Source organism: Moschus berezovskii, chromosome 10 (genome assembly GCF_049115385.1).
Source record: "Moschus berezovskii isolate FMDL1 chromosome 10, NW_MosBer_1.0, whole genome shotgun sequence".
Taxonomy (NCBI): Eukaryota; Metazoa; Chordata; class Mammalia; order Artiodactyla; family Moschidae; genus Moschus; species Moschus berezovskii.
This window is the reverse complement of record NC_142469.1, coordinates 27,618,461-27,640,703: the sequence shown is the minus strand read 5'-3', so window position 1 is coordinate 27,640,703 and position 22,243 is coordinate 27,618,461. Positions and strand designations below refer to the sequence as shown.

The window sequence follows — 22,243 nt, the reverse complement described above, 5'->3', positions numbered from 1 at the left end:
AGCTGTACATTTTAAAAATATTTGGAAGATGTGAGTAGAAGAGAAATGGGGAAAGATTAAATAAACAAAACCATGAGTTTGTATTCTATACGAAAACAAGTTCCTCACATTTGTGTCTTTATCAGTTATGATGCCACTTACAAGAATTTCTCTTAATTGTGAACAGCCATGCTATGTGTTGTGTCATAGTCAGACATTACGTTTTTTAAGTATCAAGGAGACGATGGCAAATTACTGACTGTCATGACAAGCTACTGTTGACAAGATTGTTTTCAAGTTAGCCTCGGTGGAAGTTTCACTTTAATTGCATATTGCAGCAGTTGAAAGAATATGCCTGTGACCAAAATAGTAACATAAATTTGGAGGGACCACTTACACAGTGCTCTCATGGCTCCTGTGGGAACAAGGCTTCTCTGTGCTGTTGGAAACCTATTTCTCATATCGCCCAGTCTAGCCATCTAGCAGGGTTCTGAAATGTCACATGGTGACACAGCATCCTAATGGTATCTCTTGGGAAACATTTTTTTGGTGAGACAATATCAAGGGTCCTTAGAATGGAAGCCACACAAAGGAAAATAAAAATGAGGACAGAAGGCTAATCCACCTCTCGTAGCAGCAGTGCCATCGTGCAGATATATTGATTTAATCAGTCCACAACAATGTCTGTCTTTGATGTTTGCTCTGTAGAGTGCCTACACTGCTAGGCTGCTTCCCTGCACAACTCGCTTGATTATTTCCATGAAGCATAGGTCAAGAAAAATGCACTGTAAAGCAGAGTTTCTCTTTCACAAAACTGAAAGCGTTATAATATGTTAATTTCAAAGATCAAGACTAGTTGAGCTTATCAGACATGAATGATGCATTCTGCGTGTTTTCTGAGTATTTGGTAGAAGTAATTTTTTTATCTCTACTTGTAGGAGATTATAAAAACGTATTTTATGAGGAGCCCACGTGGAACAGGAACTTTTATTTTTAAAATAAATGCTACTGGGACTGGGAACAAGTGAAACTTTATTTTAAAAAAATGTATTTTAACTGTGGAAAAAAATTTTAAGAGATAACTCACCTCAGCACGAGGAATGTATATTTTAATTCTGTTTAGGGCATCCTCGACAATGAATTACTCCAAAGCATATCTCTTGAATTATAATATTCGTAAATAACCAGAAAAAGAGCATAAGCAAGTGTAAAGTTCAACTCTTATTCCTTTCCTTCAATACCCCTGTGTGTATACAGCATGTTTTTGTGCCTCTGTGAATATGGCAGTATACCTTTTGTTTTCAAAAAACATCTACTGAAGATTTCTCTATTCTTAGATTTATTATCTCGTGATATTTTTTATGCCTGCCAATGAAATGAAAATTTTGCATCTGATAAGCAGATTGATAAAGGTGGCATCTCAACTTTTGATAAGATTCATAACATTGTTCTAGACTTAGAAAGTAGCCACACATATGACTTCATCCTATATTTTAAAGAACAAATGAAATTGAACATTGCTGTTTTCGCCAGTAAGTATGACTAACAGTTTTACCTTTTTTTTTGGTTGTTTGTTTTGTTAAGTTCATGAGGATTTCTTTTTTCTTAAGATAATGTGTTGAACTTTGTAAACATTTGCAAATGTAAAAAAATAGAATTATGAACTTCCGTCAGTCATCTTGGTTCATGCAGTATGCTTCATCTGTCCCATTTATTTTTAGTTTTTTGCTCAAGTGCTTTAAAGCAAATTCTAAACATTATGTCAATTCACTCCTATATAGATTGTTCTTTTTTGCGTGACCACAGTGTCATTTTCACTCCAGACAAACAATTATTACTCAGTGACACAATAGCAGGCCTTTAGCATCTGATGGGCATATGGTCCCATCACTTCATGGCAAATAAAAGGGGAAAAGTGGAAACAGTGGCAGATTTTATTTTCTTGGGCTCCAAGATCACTGAGGACAGTGACTGCCACCATGAAATTAAAAAACACTTGCTCCTTGAAAGGAAAGCTATGATAAACCTATACAGTGTATTAAAAAGCAGAGATATCACTTTGCTGACAAAGGTCCATACAGTCAAAGCTTGGTTTTTCCAGTAGTCATGTACGGATGTGAGAGTTAGATCATAAAGAAGGCTGAGCACCAAAGAATTGATGTTTTCAAATTGTGGTGCTGGAGAAGACTCTTGAGAGTCCCTTGAACAGCACAGAGATCAAACTAGTCAATCCTAAAGAGAATCAACCCTGAATATTTATTGAAAGAACTGTTGCTGAAGCTGAAGGCCCAATATTTTGGCCACCTGATGTGAAGAGCCAACTGATTAGAAAAGGCTCTGATGCTGGGGAAGGTTGAAGGCAAAAGGAGAAGGGGGCAGCAGAGGATAAGATGGTTAGGTAGCATAATCGACTCAATGAACATGAATTTGAGCAAACTCAGGGAGATAGTGAAGGACAGGGAAGCCTGGCACGTGGCAGTCTTTGGGGTTGCAGAGTCGGACGCGACTTAGCAGCTGAATAACAACAACCAGAATTCCCTGGTGGTCCAGTGGTTAAGAATCCACCTGGCACTGCAGGGGACACGGGTTCAGTCCCTGGTCCAGGAAGATTTCAGATGCTGTGAGGCCTAAGCCTGTGCACCTTGAGCCTGTGCTTTACCAAGAGAAGCCGCCACAATGAGAAGCCAACACACCACAGGTAGAGAAAGCCCATGTGCAGCAACGAAGATTCAGCACAGCCAAAATAAATCAATAAGTAAAATTTTAAAACAAACTATAAAAAAAGCAGTACCTCATACAATCAAATGTGTAAATTTTGATTCAAAAAAACTGACACTGGCTGAAACTTCTAACAGAATTGGTAAAATCTATATAATGGAGGATAAAGGAGCCTGGCGTGCTGCCGTCCATGGGGTCGCAAAGAATCGGACATGACTCAGCAACTGAGCAGCAACACCTTTTGACCACCTTCACCCATTTTTGCCCATTCCCGCAACCTTTAATAACCTCAGATCTGTTCTGTGTTTAAAAGTTTAGTCTTTTGTTTTCTTAATAATTAGAATTATTCTAATAATTCTAGAATTATTCTGGAACAACTGCTAGCTGTTTTAATCTGTATCCCTGTTGATAAAGTTGGATTTTTTAAGTTTAACAATGTTTCAGGAGTTTGTTCTAGAACACTGTCCCTGTCTTTTCAGGTATAGTACATATATTAAATGGAAAAATGGAATTATATGAGTGGGTTAAGTATTTTTAATTTCCGATGGTGGTTATGAATTATAGATTACTTTTACATAAGTTGCCCTGGACTGGAAGTCAGAATAATATGAGTTCAAGTTCTGATTCTTCTGTTTTCTAAGCATATGAGTTGGGGCAAGTCACCTACCTTTCTACCTTTGTTGCCTGCTTGTTTTATTCTAAATCCCCTGGAGGAGGGCAACCCACACCAGTTTTTTTGCCTGGAGAATCCCTTGGACAGAGGAGCCTGGCAGGCTATAGTTCACAGGGTTGCAAAGAGTTGGACACAAGTGAAGTGACTTAGCATGCACCTACACGCATTCTAATCAAGAATGTTTGGAGGTGCTTTTTAGAATTTTTAAGATGCTTCTTGTTCAAATTACTTGGCAACATGTAGATTATAAGGAAATGACTTGGTTTGGAATAATTGTTCTGTTCATTATTTTGTCTTTAGACTTGAAAAAGAAAGATCTCTGTGCATGTGGTTTTTGGATACAAGCTAAGTGTATTCCCAGTATTTAGTAGATGGCAAAATAAAATGTAAAGTTCAATGTATACTCTAGAGACCATGTTAAAATTATATATTCCTTTTAAGAAAAGCTGAATGACATTTAAATGACATTTTTCTATTCTACAGAAACCAAAGGCAAATACCAAAGTAATTTGTAAGCGTTGCAAGGTAATGTTGGGAGAGACTGTGTCATCAGGTAAGAATTTCATAATACAAAAAAGCCCAAATGACTGCCTTCTTGTTGTATATTAAAAAAAAACAGGAGATTTTATGGGACATATATATATGAAAGAGAGATGACTAATACGGGTTATAGAATTGAGAATTGATGCTTTTAAAAATAGAAATCAGCTAATATACCATCCAACATGCCAAGATGTTTGTATTTTGACCTTTATAAGTACATCGTATTGAGTCTTAAGCATTCAGAATTTGGGTCGTTTCAGTATTGTATATCTTCTTTGTAGATATAAAGTAGTATAAAGTTTGTTTTTTAAAAAAGATGAAAGCTTTTTTTTAAATACAACTCCTCAGTCAGAGGAATTGGTTACCAGGGATGATGGAGGAGATGCTTTTCTTGGTTGTTGTCTGCCTTAGGGCTGTGTTTTGAGGCTTGGGAATGAGGGGGTACACAGAAGTTGTTGAAGTGGAAGAAAACACATTCTGAGTTGTATACTCTGTTCCTTGTTCTTTTTCCCAGTAGTGTTAATTATATTTTGTGTAAAATCTGTGTTATGCCACTATAAAGTTTAATAATGAAAATCCTGATAATTAAAATTCATCACTCTTTATAGCTGTGGTTTAAAAATGTCTAGAGAGCTCCAGCACATGTTGGCTTCATGGGTGAAGAATAATTGTTTTTAATATAATTAATTAGAAGATGTGATTTAAGTGAAACCGCCGTCCTCAAGGGAAAGCAGATGGTGGCATTTTTTGTTTGTTTTTTAAGATCATCAGAATCTCATAAGTAGTTACTTGCTCAGAGTGAACAGAAAAGGAATCATGAGTAGCAGTGTAGCATGCCACCTTCAATGTCATTTTTGGAGAATGAAAGCAAGTCCCTTAGCAACAGTTTAGAAAATCTTAAGGCTTCCAGCTAAATAAGGTGAATTGACTTTTTTCATGCTTTTCTCTGCTCCCTGAAGCCCAGTTAAAAAGTCAGTTAAGGAATTAAAAAAAAAAAGGACATCCATGGAGACAAAAGAGAAGTGGAGAGGAGACAACAGTGATGTGAACCGGAGGTGTAAGCAGCTTCTTTGGAAGCCGTAAAGCTGAGAGAGGGGTGGGAACACACTTGGCTGTGCGGAGGACGCTGCAGCTGTGGTGTCTGTAGAAGACTGATCATCTTATCACGAGGGAGCCAGAACTCAGCTGTGGAATCCCAGAAATGGACAGAACTGAGAGGGAGCAGTTATCAAGGACAAGGGGCTGAAAGCAGGAAGTTTTAATTCAAAGTTTGTGTAGGAGCCGTAAGATTCCTGAGTCTCTTTCTCTCCTTGCAGCTTGCTTGTACATTCAAGGTAGGAGATTACAGCAGCCTTTCTGGAAGTGGACTAACCAGAGAAAAGATCTGCAGACACTGATTTTTAGGGGTCATTCAGCGACAACAAAAAAAATGAGCTTATATTCAGCCATTCTACTGTCAACAAACCTTATAACTGTACCCAAGAGCATCTCTTAGCATTTTATTACTTTACATTTAAATATGAACAGATTGCTGAGAATCAATACATGTTAAAGAGAATCCAAAGCAAATAATCAAATGCACAGGGCAGGGGCATTGAAAAGAAACAAATTATGTATAAAACAGAAATACAGTCTCTTAAAAAACCATAATAAATGTCCTTGGAGAAATGAAATAAAACTGCCTCTACAATTCAGAGAGTGTCACATTAAAGATGTAATAGCTTTAAAAAAAATAACCAAAAGAAGATAAAATTAAGGAATTATTTCAGAAATCAGGATCAAAAGAGAGAGATTGGAAATTGGAAAGGAAATTTAAAAAAAAGATCATGTAAGTTTCCTAAGGATAGGAATATTGTCTATTTCATTTATCACAATGAGTTTAACCCTTAGAATGATATTTGACATCTAGTGGGTACCCAGTAAATATTTGTTGAACGAGTGAATGAAATGAGCCTTTTAGGACATCCAACATCTAGCTGAAAATTCTAGAAAGAGAATAGAGGGTGTGGGAAATCCATCAAAGAACAAAAGTACTAAAAACACACTAAAAAGATATTTCCTAGAATGAGGACTTATGGGCTCCGGCTGAAAACTGAAAGGGTCCACTAACTGTCTTAAACAATTAATGAAGGATGATGAGGAAGCTGCTTAAAGCCGCATCACAGAGTAATCGCCGAACACCAAGGACGAAGCTTCTAGAGAGCAAAAAGCAGCTAACGTACAAAGGATTAGGAATTAGAATGGCACTGAACTTCGTAACAGCAGCACATTGAAAGCTAGAAGATGATGAAAAATGCCCTCATAGTTTAGAAGCAAAAAGATTTTCAACCCAGAATTCAACAGATAGTCAAGTGTGAAGATTATACATACATTTTTGGAGCTAAAGTTTCTCAAAATATGGACCTCAAAGTTATATTTTCCTTAGGGAATCTACCATAGGGTTATGCATCAGCAGAAGTAGAAACTGAACCTCAAAAGAAGAAATGTGGGATTTGGGGAGCAGATTATTCAACACAGGAGAATGAGGTAAGGAATCCCACGGGGAGGGAGGTACAGCAGGCATAGAGAATAACAGTCTGGATTGAAGCAAGCACAGAGAAGATTGTAATAGAAAGACATTTTCAGTTATATGCCGAAACTGAAAGTCATTGAATTGTTTGACCACATATAACAAATATTCTGGAGACAACCCATTTTGTCATATGGGCAGAATTAGCTAAATGTGTTTGGAAAACTAAACACATGAAAAAGCAAGCAGTTACACACGGTGGGAAACAGAAGATTGAACAGAAAAGGAACAATTCCATGGTATGATTATGGTTACAATCATGTGAACACTGAATATCAATTTAACCAAAAATCCTTATGATGTGATACCTAAGTATATTAGGAGGTCATTGTATGTGAGTGTGTGTGGGGGGGAATGTAAGACAGCATTCCCCACATCTACTCTAAAAGTAAATTAGTGGATCCCCAGTGGGGCTTCCCAGGTGGTACAGTGGTAAAGAACCTGCCTGCCAATGCAGAAGATGCACGAGACTTGAGTTTGATCCCTGGGTTTGGAAGATCCCCTGGAGTAAGAAATGGCAACCTGCTCCAGTATTCTTGCCTGGAAAATTCCACTGATGGAGGAGCCTGGCAGACTATGGTCCATGGGGTTCCAAAGAGTTGGACATGACTGAGCGACTGAGCATACACGCAGTTTCAAAAATGGTGGCATAAAGAGAATGGATAGTTCTCTGAAGGAATCAAGTACAGATCTGTACAAGTTCAGAAGAACAGCTACTAGAAAATAACCGAAATGAAGCAATGATTTGAGAGATGTTCAGTTATCAAAAACTGCTACTGCTTTGGGCTAAAATGGCAAATTTGTGACTTTTTTGCTTGAGGTCATTGCCATATTTCCCCTAGCCCCTGAATGTGGGTAGGAAAAAATAACACAGCTTTATTATTTATAGGTGGTTAAAGATTTGGTTCAGGGTAGGCAAAGGAGAAAGTAGAAATTTAAGAGGGGATATTTTGAAAGCAAGAGTGTCCTGGAAGGGCTGAGCTAGTAACTTCTTAGCATAGCTCTGACTGATTGCGAACCTCTGCATACGCACAGTAGATGCCAGGGAGTCCATTAGGAACTGAAAGCTTGGAGAGACCTCAAAATTTGTTGTGCCTTTGGTTCATTCCTCAGTCCATATACAATTTGGGTAGCAGGAGGCGGAAACCTTAGTGGTCTGAAGTATTTGGGAAGAACCTTGCCCTAGATTTGCTGATAGCCAAGCTATGCAGAGATAGCAAATACTCTCTAGGGAGTCAGGCAAAGCAAAAGATGACTGAGCACAGACACAGTGACTTCATACTGTGGGAAGGCATATTTTGTGCTGTTTTAGTCCAAGCTTATTAATTGACCTATAAACCAACAACCCTTCAAAGGATAAAAGAAAATCCAGAATTACTACAGTGTATTACAATAATATCCTACTTCCTTCTAGAAATTAGTAGCCATGCAAAGAAAGAGACAGGAGTGGTTCATACTCAAGGAGAAAGCAGGACTCAACGGGTGCTGAAGAAGCACAAATATTAAATTAGCAGACAAAGATGTTGAAGTAACTAATTATAAATATGGCAAAGAATTAAAAAGAAAATTAATAGCAAGTCTCAACAAATTAGAAACTTCAGAGAAACACCCAGTTGGTAATTACAGAGCTGAAAAGTACAGTAACTAGAGAAAAATTCACTGGAATAACTAAATCCTCATATTTGAGATGATAGAAACAAACAAAAATTGTTGAAGATAATGAAAGTGTTAGTTGCTCAGTTGTGTCCGACTCTGCGAACCCATGAACCGTAGCCCTCCAGGCTCCTCTGTCCATGGAATTCTCCAGGTAAGAATACTGGAGTGGGTTGCCATTCCCTTCTCCAGTGGATCTTCCCAACCCAGGGATCGAACCCAGGTCTCCTGCACTGCAGGCAGACTCTTTACTATCTGAGCTACCAGTTGAAGATAGGTGAATAGAAATTAATCAATCCAAAGAACAGACAAGAATAAAGTCTCAAAATGAAGAGAATATCAGATTTGTGGAACGATGTTAAGTGTTTCAATAAATGTGTAAGTGGAGCTTTAGAAGGTGAAGAGAGAAAATATCAGGGAAAAAATGGGTGAGATGTTGTCAGATTTGGTGAAATATTTTAACTTTTGGATCCAACAACTGCAGTGAATCTCAAGTAAGATAAACACAAAGAACATTTCACCCAGGTGTATTGTAGTCAAACTGATAAAAGCAAGAGATGAAGAGAGAATCTTGAAAGGAACAAGAGAAAACAAAACATTGTAGGGATTTCATTAAGAATTAAGGCCAACTTCTTATAGAAGTAATGACAGCTAAAAAGACACTAAAAGACAGCCAAAGGACCCTTTGAGATATTGAAAATATTGGGAGAGAAAACAGTAACACCTTTCAATTAATAATTCTATATGCAGTAAAACACTACCTCAAAACTGAAGGCAAAACAAGGACATTTTTAAGAAATAGGTGGAAATAATGCATCACTAGCAGACAATACTAAGGAAAGTTCTTCAGGCTGAAGTGAAAGATATCAGATGCTAATTGGAATCCACAGGAAGGAATGAAGAGCAAGATAAATGGAAAATATGTAGGTTAATTACCACAGAAGCATACTCAACAGAGGTTAGCATAAAATTAAAAACCATCTTTTCCTTGCATTTGCCAGTGCTCTAAAATGAGAACTTTTGATATCGAAGACTACACAGAGTGAGAATCTAACAGGTGACTGGACAAAAATATGAGACCCTGAATGACTCTACGGCACAGTGAAGGCAAATCACAAGTGGATACAAGCCTGTGAAATTACAGACCAATATATTAAAAAGCAGAGACATTACTTTGCCAACAAAGGTCCGTCTAGTCAAGGCTATGGTTTTTCCAGTGGTCATGTATGGATGTGAGAATTGGACTATGAAGAAAGCTGATCGCCGAAGAATTGATGCTTTTGAACTGTGGTGCTGGAGAAGACTCTTGAGAGTCCCTTGGACTGCAAGGAGATCCAACCAGTCCGTTCTAAAGGAGATCAATTCTGGGTGTTCATTGGAAGGACTGATGCTAAAGCTGAAACTGCAATACTTTGGCCACCTCATGCAAAGAGTTGACTCACTAGAAAAGTCTCTGATGCTGGGAGGGATTGGGGGCGGGAGGAGACGGGGACGACAGAGAATGAGATGGCTGGATGGCATCACCGACTCGATGGACATGAGTTTGAGTGAACTCCGGGAGTTGGTGATGGACAGGGAGGCCTGGCGTGCTGTGATTCATGGGGTCGCAAAGAGTCGGACACGACTGAGCGACTGAATTGAACTGAACTGAACTGATTAATCCTTTGAGACTTTAGGAATTTCAGATCTTGAACGTGGTTAGTCTGCTTTGAACTAGACATAATGCCATGGGCCTGGGAAAATCAATTGCAAGTCATCTCTGGAGGAAAATACCTCGTTGTGAAACTTATATCATTCCCACAAGGAATTTGTCAAGTACAGTGTTTACCATACAACCAAACATAAATAGGCACATAAGTAAACTAGACTTCTATCAGTGAGAACTAAAAAAAAAAACAGCAAACAATAGTAACAGACACCTGTTACTGGAATTATCAGATATAAACTGTAAAATGACCATGCTTACTGTATTTACAAAATAAAAGACAGGTTTGAAATAATCAAAGGGTAAAGGCAACTAAAACAGTAAGCGTATTTGGAGAAGATCTGCAACAGAATTTCTTAAAAATATAATTGAAATTTAAAACTCAGTGGGTAGCTTAACAGCAGATTAGGCACAGCATGGGGGAAGAATTAGTGAAGAGAAGATAGATGAGAAGAAAAATCTGTAATTCAGCACAGAGAGACAAGAAGGTAAAAAATACAGAAGAAAAGGTAAGAGACATAAAACAGAGGAGATCTAATGCATGTTTGATTGTGCTTATAGAAGGAAGAAATAGAGTATAGTATTTGCAGAGAGAATTGCTGAGGATTTTGCAAAAGTGACAAAGAACTAGAATTTGTAGTCTGAAGTCCAGTGAATTCTAAGTGTATGAGGCCCAAGTAAGAGAAATACATAGAAGTATATAGTTAGATACATCACAGTGATACTGAGGGGAAATTTAGAAAAAGGAAAATGGAAAATTTTAAAGTAGCCAGGGAAAAAGACATTACCTTCAAAGGGACAGCAGAAATAGAGATCTGAAGACAGGAGAATGATAGTGTGCACACAGTTTAAAAACTGTTAACCTATAATTTTATATCAGGAGAAAATGTCCTGATACGAAAGAATCAAGACAAAGATAAATATATTCTCTGTCAAGCAAAAACTAGGATAAGTCAATTTTAGCGATTTGGTTTCTTATGAAAAGAAATTTTACCAGTATATTAAGTAAAAGAAATGATTCCAGAAAGAGGGTCTAAGTTCACGAAGGATTGGTAAAGAAAGTGATCAATATGTTGGTGACACTAAGTGAATGTTAATTGTGTAAATTACCTTGTGGGATTAAAATTGTGGAATTAAACTATAGTTTTGACAACACCCGGGACAAAAGGATCACTTTAGAATGTTAAAAAGTTAAATTCTGCATCTAATAACATGGTTTTAAATAGTAAAGTGAAAAATTGAACTTCAAGGGAAAATATATAGTCTTCATAATGATTCAAAAAAATAATACTTTTTTTTTTTGCCTTTTTCTGTGTGTTACATTAAGCAGTGGTAAACGTTTACAGAAGATCTACAAGGAACAATTTTTCATCTTAAAACAATTAAAAATTTGTTGGCACAACATTTTTAATGACTATAAAATTCTCTTGCTGAAATATATAGATGTTTATTTAACTCAACCATCCTCAATTTTTAGAAATTTAATTTTTCAGTATTTTCTATTAATATTATTGTAAGCATCTTAATAGATAAACATTTACAGATATCTATTAGTATTTCTTTGAGATAAGGCATTTAATTATGGTGTCAAAATGTATGTATATATATATATTTTTTTTTTTCACTTTGATTTTCTCAACCAATTCTCAGCCAAAATGTATATATATTTTTAATGCCTTCACCAAGTGGCTTTCCAAAAATCTGTTATTTGCAATCCTGACAGCAGAAGGAGAATAAGTGTAACTGTTTCTCCATATCTTCATTGCTGCTACAATTTATCTTTCAAAAATATTTTCTTATTTGATACTAAAAATATTTCATTTTAATTTCCATTTCATTACTAGTGAGTGAACATTTTTCATGGATTTTTTAAAAAATCAAAAATGGTTACGTTTATGTTCATTTCTGTTAAAAATTTAGTTTAAATATTTCTGTAAATGAAGTAATCCGATAACCAGCTTTGGTAAAAATTGGATATTAATATGCTCATTGAGATTCTGGGTAAATATTAATGTGAGGTTCACAGCTTCTGTGCTTGGGCTTTAGAATACTATGATTAAAGAGGCTTTTTCGGTGACTCCTAGGATTGTCTACTCTCCAGAAATGAGGAAACCAAAAGACTGAGTTTTAGATGAGTGGGCTATGGTTGTGATGTGCCTAGTTTTTATAACCATGCATATTTGTGAACAGAGTCTTGCTGTACCAGACTCATCTAGGGCGTGCTCTTCTGAAACAACACTGAGCTATCTGAAGTCTCAGGGCTGTCATAGTTTCATCAATCTTTGTCTTCCGAAGCTAAGTCGCTTTTAGAAAAGTTTTACTGAATGTTCACTGTACCAGTATATCAGATATTTAGTTTGAAATGTCATAATTTGATACCAACATGCCCATGATAGAAATACTAATTGTGTAGCTTTTTAATATTCTTATTTTTTGTTTCTAGAAACCACTAAGTTTTATATGACAGAGATAATTATTCTGCCCTCTGAAAGAAATTTCCCCATCATACCAAGGTACAAACAGCAAATTGTTTGTTCTGTAGTTTCACATGTAAAGAAAGATGGGAACAATTGATTATTTAGGAATTCATTTTTATTTATACGTGTGTTTGCTTGGAAAGGAAAAATGAAAGCCTTTGGAAGGAGTTTTAGGTAGTAGAATGAAACCACAGATATGAAAGATTTGAAGATTTATTTATGGTTTGCTTACATAATGGCATAAACAAATGTGCTCTTATAAATCTAGTTCTGAAATTTTTTTGTGCTCTTTCTATGTGCAAGATATCCAAGGTCTTATAATCATCCATAGGTTTTTGAGTAGTTATTTCTGGTTTTAATTTAACTTATTTGCAACGTGAGTTAGTTTTCAAATGACTTCTGTGTTTTTAAAAAGAATATTCCTATCCACTAAATTCATTAGTATTTCTTTTCTTTGAATCTTTTTAGTTTTGCAAATGAAAGTTAACTGTAGTGTGTCTTTCAGTTCATTTACTGATGTCTAAAAATTATGGCCCTCTGACTATAACCTTGAACTGCATCCTCTTATAAATACTTTGATTATGCATCTCAGATCTGACACTCTGAGGGGAAGCAAATAGAAAACATTGGAGATAATACTGTCTAATGTTTGGAAGGAAATTTCTCATCTTCTTTTATAACTTAGTTATTCACTATTTAATTTACCACAGCTCAAATGGAATATTGACTAATCTAAGCATATTTTTTTTAATTTCATGGAGGAATACTTAGGTTGGGCTTCCCTGGTGGTAAAGATGGTAAAGAATCTGCCTGCAATGCAGAAGACCTGGGTTCAATCCCTGGGTCAGGAAGATCCCCTGGAGAAGGGAATGGCTACCCACTCCAGTATTCTTGCCTGGAGAATCCCATGGACAGAGGAGCCTGGCAGGCTACAGTCCATGGGGTCACAAAGTGTCAGACATGACTGAGCAAGTAATACTTTTTCCTTTTCACATAGATAGGTTGGGGTGGAAAATGTATTAATGATTGAAGAATAGGTTATAGAAAGACTGGCTCAGGAACTTCTCTGGCTGTTCAGTGATTAGGACTCCATGCTTCTACTGCAGGGAACATGGTTCAATCCCTGTATGGGGAATTAAGATCTCACCAAGACTGGCACAAACACCAAACACATTAAAAATAGATTAAAATTAGCACAGGTTGTGAGGGAATGGGCAGCGTACAGAAAAATCTGGCATGCAGCCACTTATTCCTCTTAGGTACCCTGTGGGTATTTGGGGCTCTTCTTGTTTGTTATTATGAGAGGCTCATTGTGAAAATTGGTTTCTGTTCAAACAGGTCTCAGTTTGTGCAGAGCATCATCGCCCAGTGTATGGTGGAACTCTCCTCTGCTAGAAGCACTTTTAGATTCACTATTCAAGGTCACGATGACAAAGTATACATTCTGGTAAGAAGTGATTTTTGCCCAGTTTTTTGTAGCCTAGTAGTTCAGGGGCTCAGAAATTCTTTGGGTTTTGTTATTCTTAATTCTCAGGTCTAGAAAATTAGTGATCAAAAATTAAAATTTTACTGTTAGCTTAATTCACAAATCAAGCGCCTTTAATTGAATAACAAATGATTTACCTGCCACTGTGTAGAAATCCCATGGACAGAGGAGCCTGGTGGGCTGTAGTCATGGGGTCACAAAAAGAGTTGGAAATGACTTAGCGACTAAACAACAACAGTAATGTGCTAGGTACTAGGAATTCACAGAGAAATAAAACCTAATTCCTTCAAGATCCTGATTTCAACACTTTGATGTTTGAGAAGTAGTGGCAAGTTTTGGAGAAGAGGTTCCACACATAGCAGAATCATCCCCTGCATAAACCACAGGTGTCTAATACCAAACTGCAGAAAAGAGTTTAGGACATTACATAAAAATCCAAGACTGAGGACCCAAGTCTCTTGTCTGCCTCCACATCAGTTTTATTCAACCAGTAAACATATATTGAGCACTTCTTATTTGAAAGACATTGTCCGAGGTGCTCAGGATAGAACAAAAATGCCTTCAAGGACCTCACACGCTAATACGGGAGTGTGGTAGCTGAAAGGAGGGAGGGAATTGAAGTTGTTACTTGATACTGCTTTGTGACTGACGATCCATCACAGGGGCTCCATGCTTTTCTAATTCCAGATAATTTTTATTCAAAGTTAAAATATTTTCTAAGTAAGGGTGACACTAAGTATACCTCTTAGTCATAGTCTGAAATCAGCTTTAATTTTCTTTTTTTCTCCATTTTTTTCCTTTGGCCCCACCTCAAGTCTTGCAGGATCTTAGTCCCCCAACCAGGGGTCATGCCCCTGCAGTGGAAGCACTGAGTCCTAAGCACTGGACCGCCAGGGAATTCCCTCAGTTTTCTTTTCATCTTTTCAAGTTGAAAATCAGGAGTAGGAATTTTTTTAAACTTACTACTCGTGTATATTTAACTTAATTTTTTTTTCATTCTTATAAAAGTAATACATTCTTGGAAATACATTCTGACAACATGAAGAATGTAAAAGAAGTGCTCCTTCCTTCCATTTTGTCCCCTTCTCTGCCCTCCTGAGTCATACCATCCAGAGGTCATCATTAACAGTCCATTTTCCCCCTGTTTATATGTAATACACCCACAGGTATTTGTAAAAATAACACAGTGGTGTGACTAGCATCATTTTTCAACATGTGTACTTCACTCAACTATGTATCATGAGTCCTGTTTCTTGTTAGTGTAAATATGGACTCATTAATGATGAGAATTCCACTGTGTGGCTGGTAAAGACAGTGCTTCAGTGAAAATCATCTTTGCATGTATGTTTTAGTCCATTAGAAACAGTTTTCTCATCATTCTTAGAACTTGTGTATTTTAAACTCTTATAATTATTGCCTCCAAAAAGTTGGACTAATTTATCTTTTACAAACCTCCTTTACCCTCTCTAGACATTCTTGGTACCCCACCCAGGTCCCCTTTCCTTGGCTGGTCCCCCGTTTCCCAGGGATAAGAGTTGCCTGCTCACGGCTCACAGCTGCCCTTGTTCAGAGACATGTCCTGTCTGGACAGATGTAGCCTGGCCTGGGGAGTTTCTTGTCCTCGCTTACCTCCACCCCTGTCCTGCTCAGCCTCCTGCCTGTGACTTGACCCTGGACTACAAAACCTGCCTTCTCCTGTCTCAAAATGGGACTGATTCTGTAGGTGGGATTCAGGTTCCAGGGCTCCCTGTGAGATTATGTTGAGTCCACATCACTGGCCAACTCCTTCCCCTGCCTTCTCCTCTTTCCCTCCCACCCTTTCTCCTGAGAGTAAATCCTCAACTAATCAACTGAATCCAAATCCAGAAGCACTCTCCCACAAGCAGTGTGTGGGAAGACACACATGCTCCAAACCCTTCTTCTGAGCTTGATGTTGTCATTTTTTTTGTATTTGCCAATCTGATAAGTGAAAAGGAGTGGCACAAAAATTTTGTATTTCCTTATTACTAGTTAGAGTGACATTTTAATATATTTATCACTTATTTCTTGTTTGATTCTTTTCATATTCCTCACCTGTGTCTTTCTTGGTCTGTTTTTCCCACTTACTGATTGCTGCTGCTAAGTCACTTCATTTGTGTCCGACTCTGTGTGACCCCACAGATGGAAGCCCACCAGGCTCCCCCATCCCTGGGATTCTCCAGGCAAGAACACTGGAGTGGGTTGCCATTTCCTTCTCCAAATTGTGGATAATAACTTTGTGTTACATGTTTTCTCCTAATCAATTGTCTTTAGAAACTATGTTATCAGCGGCTCTACAAACATTGTACTTTGAAAGACTTACCCTACTTCAAAGTTGCATACGTGATTTTTCAGTATTTTTTCCGGTGTTTTATAGTTTTATCTTCTTTTAAAATAGTTTTTGTTTTTTATCTTTTTTGAGTGGTGGTATGAGATATGGATAGGATTTCCCTGGTGGCTCAGACAGTAAAGTGGCCGCCTATGATGAGGGAGACCCAGGTTTGATCCCTGGGTCGGGAAAATCCTCTGGAGAAGGAAATGGCAACCCACTCTAGTATTCTTGCCTGGAAAAATCCCATGGACAGAGGAGCCTGGTAGGCTACAGTCCATGGGTTCGCAAAGAGTCGGCGGACACGACTAAGCGACTTCACTTACTCACTCACTTAAGAGATATGGATAGGGTGGGGATAATTCTTTTTTTTAAAAAAATACTCTTATGCTTAGACTTTTCTCTTCATTTCTTTAGCTATGGCTTTTAAACTCAGACAGTTTGGTGATTGAATCTTTGGGACAGTCCACAAGTATCCAAAAATTTCCTGTGTTGGAAGATGTATCGAAGGCCGATTCCAGTTCCGCCTGGAATGCAGTCAAGGTCCTCTACCAGCCATGCATCAAAAGCCGGAATGCAGAGTAAGTCATGCTTTTGTGTGCTCCCTCCACGTTGTGTTTTCCTTTCTGTTGCCATGTTAGTATTAAGAAATTAAGGAATTCAATGGGACCGTGCCACTTCTCTACTGGATGCTGCTAGCAGTCGTACTGCTACATATTGTGCTTTCAAAATAGATTGAATCATTATAGATTATTTATGCTAATGTGCAGAAAGCTTACTGAAAATAATTGGCCCCCTTTTTTTGGGGGTAATGTCAGCTGTCTGTGCATATGGCTGCAGTACTAAATCAGGCTTCGACAGCTATGAATATTTACTGATAAACGCTTTCCAGGCATTTGGGATACTGTTGTGAACAAAACGCAGTGCCTGTTTCCAGGGGTTGTCATTCTCATAGGGGGAAGGCAGACCGTAAACAAAACAGACAAAACATCAAAGCCTGATACAGCTCTTACTGTAAGTCAGGTGCTCATCTGAGGGCTCCTAGCTCATTCTAAGCCTAACAGTAATCCTGTGGGGTGGGTGCACGTATCAGTTCAGTCCAGTCGCTCAGTCATGTCTGACTCTTTGCGACCCAGTGGACTACAGCACGCCAGGCTTCCTTGTCCATCACCATCTCCTGGAGTTTGGTCAGACTCCTGTCCATTGAGTTGGTGATGCCATCCAACCATCTCATCCTCTGTCGTCCCCTTCTCCTCCCACCTTCGATCTTTCCCAGCATCAGGGTCTTTTCCAGTGAGTACATGTATCACCCTGTGTTAAAGACAAGGACACTGAGACACAGGCATGAAATTACTCTGGTGAACTGTAAAGCAAGTGAAGATAGTTGGGGAGAGGAGGTGTGGGTGTAGGAGGTTGGCATTTTATACTGAAAGTCTTCCTCAGATAAAATGACATTTAAGTGGAAAACATGAAGGCAGTGAGGGGAGTGAACCGTCTCCGAGGAAGAGCATTCCTGGCAGAGGGAACAGAAAATGTTCTTATTTGAACAGATTGGAACCTTATACTTGTCCTGTCCTCGCTGATGAGTTTGATCAAATTTGTACCAAGAACAGAAAGATCCCAGTCTTCTGGGAAGTAAGTAAGAAATTCTTAAAAATTATTGCTTGTCTTTTCTTTTCTTTGAATTATACAAGCAGTACAAGTCATAAAATATTCAAACAGTAGAGACTTACATAAAGTAAAATATGAAAGTTTTCCATCATATCCCTCTTTAGAAGAAAAAAGTATGTTCTGTATTTTTCCACTTTGGTTTTTCTTTTTTGAATCTTAACATAATTTGAATGATACGTGTGTATTTTTTCATACTTACAACAACAAACAACACTGTGTCTTGGAGATTCTTTCCATGTCAGTGCTTGGCACTTTATGAAATGAATGTACTGTAAGTAATGTAACCATATTTCTGTTGATGATATTACCTTTTTGCTGCTTTAACTAGTATTGCACTGTGTGTGTTGTACATTTGTTTTGTGATTATGTATAGTTTTTATGAAGTATTTCTAAAAGTAGAATTATCAAGTCAAAGAGTATGACTTTTAAAATTTTGATGGTAATATCAAATTATTTTGCAAAAAGGCATTGCAAGCTTATCCTCCCACATTCAGTTTCTATAAATATCCTTTCCTCTATACCCACACCCAAGCTGCCACAAAGATTTTTGCCCATCTGACGCCACTCTAAATGAAACAGACAGTTGACTGTCCTTGTGTTTTATTGAGGTATGATCAGAGAATATGGCTTATGTATTTGATGCCTTGGGGACCTTGTTGAGGAATGTGTGTGTGTATTTTTGTTGTTATTTAGTACTTCAGTTGTGTCCTACTCTTTTGCGACCCCATGGATTATAGCGGGCTCCTCTGTCCCCAAGATTTCCCAGGCAGGACTACTGGAGTGGGTTGCCATTTCCTTTTCCAGAGGATCTTCCTGACCCGGGGATGGAACCCGAGTTTCCTGCATTGCAAGCGGGTTCTTTACCACTGAGCTAGCAGGGGAGCCACACGCATGTGTGGGCGCCTGTGTGTGTGTGTGTGTACTTTTATATGTTTAGGTTTATATAGTCAAGTTTTTAATTCACCCTTTTTATTTATTTGTAATGTGGCTCTTTTGAGAAGGGCATGTTAAATCTTACTATGGTTACAGAAAAGTCATTTTCTTCTGGTTTTGATGCCTTTTTCTGCATTACATGTTTTGAAGCGATGTAATTAGGTACATAAAAGGTTTGTGCCATAACAACTTGACTGCATGTTTTATCAATAAGATTTTTCTCTTCTTTCACTTGATACTCTTTTTCTTTAATTCTAGTTTGCCTGATGTTATTATTGCTATATTTACTTTCTTTTTTAAAAAAAATTATTGATTTGTTATCTTGTTTTTCATTTGTTTCTTTTCAGCTGTCCCATGTTATCTTAGGTCTCTATCTGGTTAGCATATACCTGGTAAGCAGCATGTAGTTGGATATTTTAAAACTGCAGTGTGACAGTCTGTTTATTTTAATAGTGAACGTAACTAATTGTTGTTTATTGTGATTACTGATGTAGTTGAACTTAGTCTTCTTTTACATTGGTGGCTTTCTCTGTGTCATTGCTTTCCTCTGATGATTTGAAAGTAAAAAATGTCTATTTCAAAGTGTTTTTTAGTGGTTAACGTTAAATTTTTATTACACATCCTTAAACTTATTTTTAACATTGGCTATCAATACCTATATCTATTTAGTATCCATTCTCTTCAAAATAAGAAACTACTCTTTAAAAAAATTTTTGTTGTATATTCTTTTCCATTAGGTTTATCACAGGGTATTGAATATAGTTCTCTGTGCTGTACAGTAGGACTTTGTTACCTGCTAATTACCAACCCCCAGTTCTCCCCTCCCCCACTCTCTTTCTTAACAAGGCTTCACGTTCAGTCTCTCCCTCCTAAGACACTTTCTCTCCTTTTTGTTGAGATCATTTATGATTCTGGATTCTAATGATGGAGGTTGCTTCTTCTTTTATAAAAATATTTAATTAATTTATTTATTTGGCTGCATCAGGTCTTCAATGTGTTGCTTAATTGCTCCATGCCATGTGGGATCTTAGTTCCTCAACCAGGGATGGAACCCATGTCACCTTCAGGGCAAGACAGACTCTTAAGCACTGGACCACCACGGAAGTCCCATGGTTGTTTCTTCTTAAAGAAGTATCAAGCCAAAGCTCTACCCCATTTGCTTACTTCTTACTTGTACTCCTGCGTAATGACCGTAAATGGCTTTATATTTTTATTGTATAAGTGTGTTACCATAAAAACATGCAGGATTGTTTGATGGTTTTAAAAAATATTTACAAATAGTATTATATTGTATGTATATTTTTGCAGTGTTTTTAAAGTCATGATCTTTGTTCCAGTTGTTTGATTTGATAAGTCTAATAGTTCTTTTAAACTTGGAATATAGTCAATCCTTGAATATCTGAAAATGGCTTATACCCCTTTTTTTCTCTTGGAAAACCTTAGGATTTTTCTCTTCATCTTTGGTTTCTAAGATTTCATTCAAAGGTCTAAATGTAAGTGTTTATTCACAATTTTCTCTAATGTCATAAACTATTCTTTCCTTACAGATGCAGTGTTCCCTCAGTCTCTGTGAGAATAATAATTAAAGTCTTCTGTTTTTTTTTTAATTAACTTTTTTTCCTTGAATATTATTAACTTTTCTCCTTTTGAAAAGAGACCTTGTGTTTGGTAGGGGCTTCCCTGATAGCTCAGTTGGTAAAGAATCTGCCTGCAATGCAGGAGACCCTGGTTTGATTCCTGGGTCGGGAAGATCCACTGGAGAAGGGATAGGCTACCCACTCCAGTATTCTTAAGTTTCCCTTGTGGCTCAGCTGGTAAAGAATGCACCTGCAATGTGGGAGACCTGGGTTTGATCCCTGGGTTGGGACCATTCCCTGGAGAAGGAAAAGGCTACCCACTCCAGTATTCTGGCCTGGAGAATTCCATGGACTGTATATGTATAGTCCATGGGGTTGCAAAGAGTTGGACACAACTGAGCGACTTTCGGTTGTGTTTGGTACTACCTTTCATGGTGTTGCTTTTCCCAAATGTTTGATGATTTTACTGGAATTCCTGCACTAGGATGTAAACTGCAGGAGAGCCACGTTGATTGTCTCACTCTTCACCCCATCTAGATGAGTGCTCGCAGAAGTGCTCCAACCATGCAGTCTATGTTTGCATCTAATGCAACCCACGTGAAGTGAATCACACGTGGTTTTCTTTTCGTCCTCGTACTTCACAGTCACTCTTCAGCTATTGATGACTGTCGGTTTTCATTGCCTTAGCCTGCCTTTTTGGACTAGGGAATGAGAACGCAAAGGAGATCCTAGTGCGGATGTGCCTGTTTTTGACAGCTTTTGACTATTATGAAGAAGGATTCATGTTATGGTGGTACACCTTGACTTCATCATGATGAAGGCTTTTTGTACTGCCTTCCTTTGGGAGGGTTAACAAGCACTCAGTGCACCTGTCTCATCATTTCATGTATTCTAACAGGAAATATAGTGACTGTAGTCCATTGTATTGTTGTATTTATTAGTGGACTTAAAGCTTCAATCTTGGGGATAAGTTGACATCCAATAAATGAGCTTATTACTTTAGTTTGCCTATTCTGTAGAAGTACATTTGTTGTTCTTTTCCTCTGGCTAGTTTGCCTCAATGCCAAAGGTGGGGAGGAAATTTCACAGATTGGTAAGCATCCTGTGAATTATTTACTTTTATCTTTTAAGGACATTAGTATCTCTGTTGGGGCATGACTGTTGGGACAGTAAACTGTAGACTCCTGGCATATTTTTGGCCCTTGGGGTGGTATATTAACTATTTTAGTCAAATTGGCTAGGATTTTTTTCTAGTGGAAGTGTGGATTGCCAGATGGCAGTCTAAAAGAGGAAAATAACAAATGTAACTATGGTTTTATTTCCTTGAGCACATATAAAAAAGTAGCATGTAATATTTTTAGAATGTTCTTTCTAGCAATAGACACACATGTCTCTTAACATTTTGAAGTCTATTTTTTTTTTTAATCTCTTTCCCCCTGCCCACTCTCAGCCAGAGTTATCTTACAACTCACACTCCTTAGTTTGCATGTCAAAGTTTAGATCTGAAATACTAACTTTTTAGCTTTGGACTCTTAAGTTCACTTCTGCAGTTTAATTTTGTTAATTCATTATTTTACCTGTTACCTCCTATTCTCTAGATTGGGGGTAATTTTGTCCCTCAAGGGACATTTGGTAATGTCTGGGGATATTTTTGGTTGTCACAGCTGGAAGGAGTAATGGCATCTAGAAGTAGGTGGCAATGGGGTTGCTCTTAAACATCCTGGAGCCCTTAAAACAAAGAATTATTTGGTTCAAACATGCCAGTTGTGCCAAAGTTGAGAAATCCTGTTCTTGATGATTTCCTGAAACCAGGCTGTGTCTACCTTTCCACTTTGGGTGTCACAGCCAGAACTTTTCTTGAAATGGTATTTAGTCCAGTGAATACAAGAAATTTTACTGTGGCATTATAATA

At 37.6% G+C, this 22,243-nt stretch overlaps 1 protein-coding gene across 3 annotated transcripts in view; it reads left to right on the top strand.

The window, feature by feature from the left end:
* UBE3D (ubiquitin protein ligase E3D) overlaps positions 1 to 22,243 on the top strand; it is a 173,576-nt gene that overhangs the window by 30,088 nt on the left and 121,245 nt on the right. For 2 of the 3 annotated variants that reach the window (XR_016038390.1, XM_055432895.2), the window contains exons 5-8: positions 3,854 to 3,923; positions 12,284 to 12,353; positions 13,656 to 13,764; positions 16,568 to 16,731. Coding sequence is in view for 1 of the 3 variants with exons in the window: in XM_055432895.2 (XP_055288870.1) it covers positions 3,854 to 3,923; positions 12,284 to 12,353; positions 13,656 to 13,764; positions 16,568 to 16,731 (413 nt within the window). In the remaining 2 variants the exon portion in view is untranslated. Of the gene's footprint in view, positions 1 to 3,853; positions 3,924 to 12,283; positions 12,354 to 13,655; positions 13,765 to 16,567; positions 16,732 to 17,700; positions 17,786 to 22,243 lie in introns of all 3 variants that reach the window. The other variant, XR_016038391.1, reaches the window with a different exon arrangement.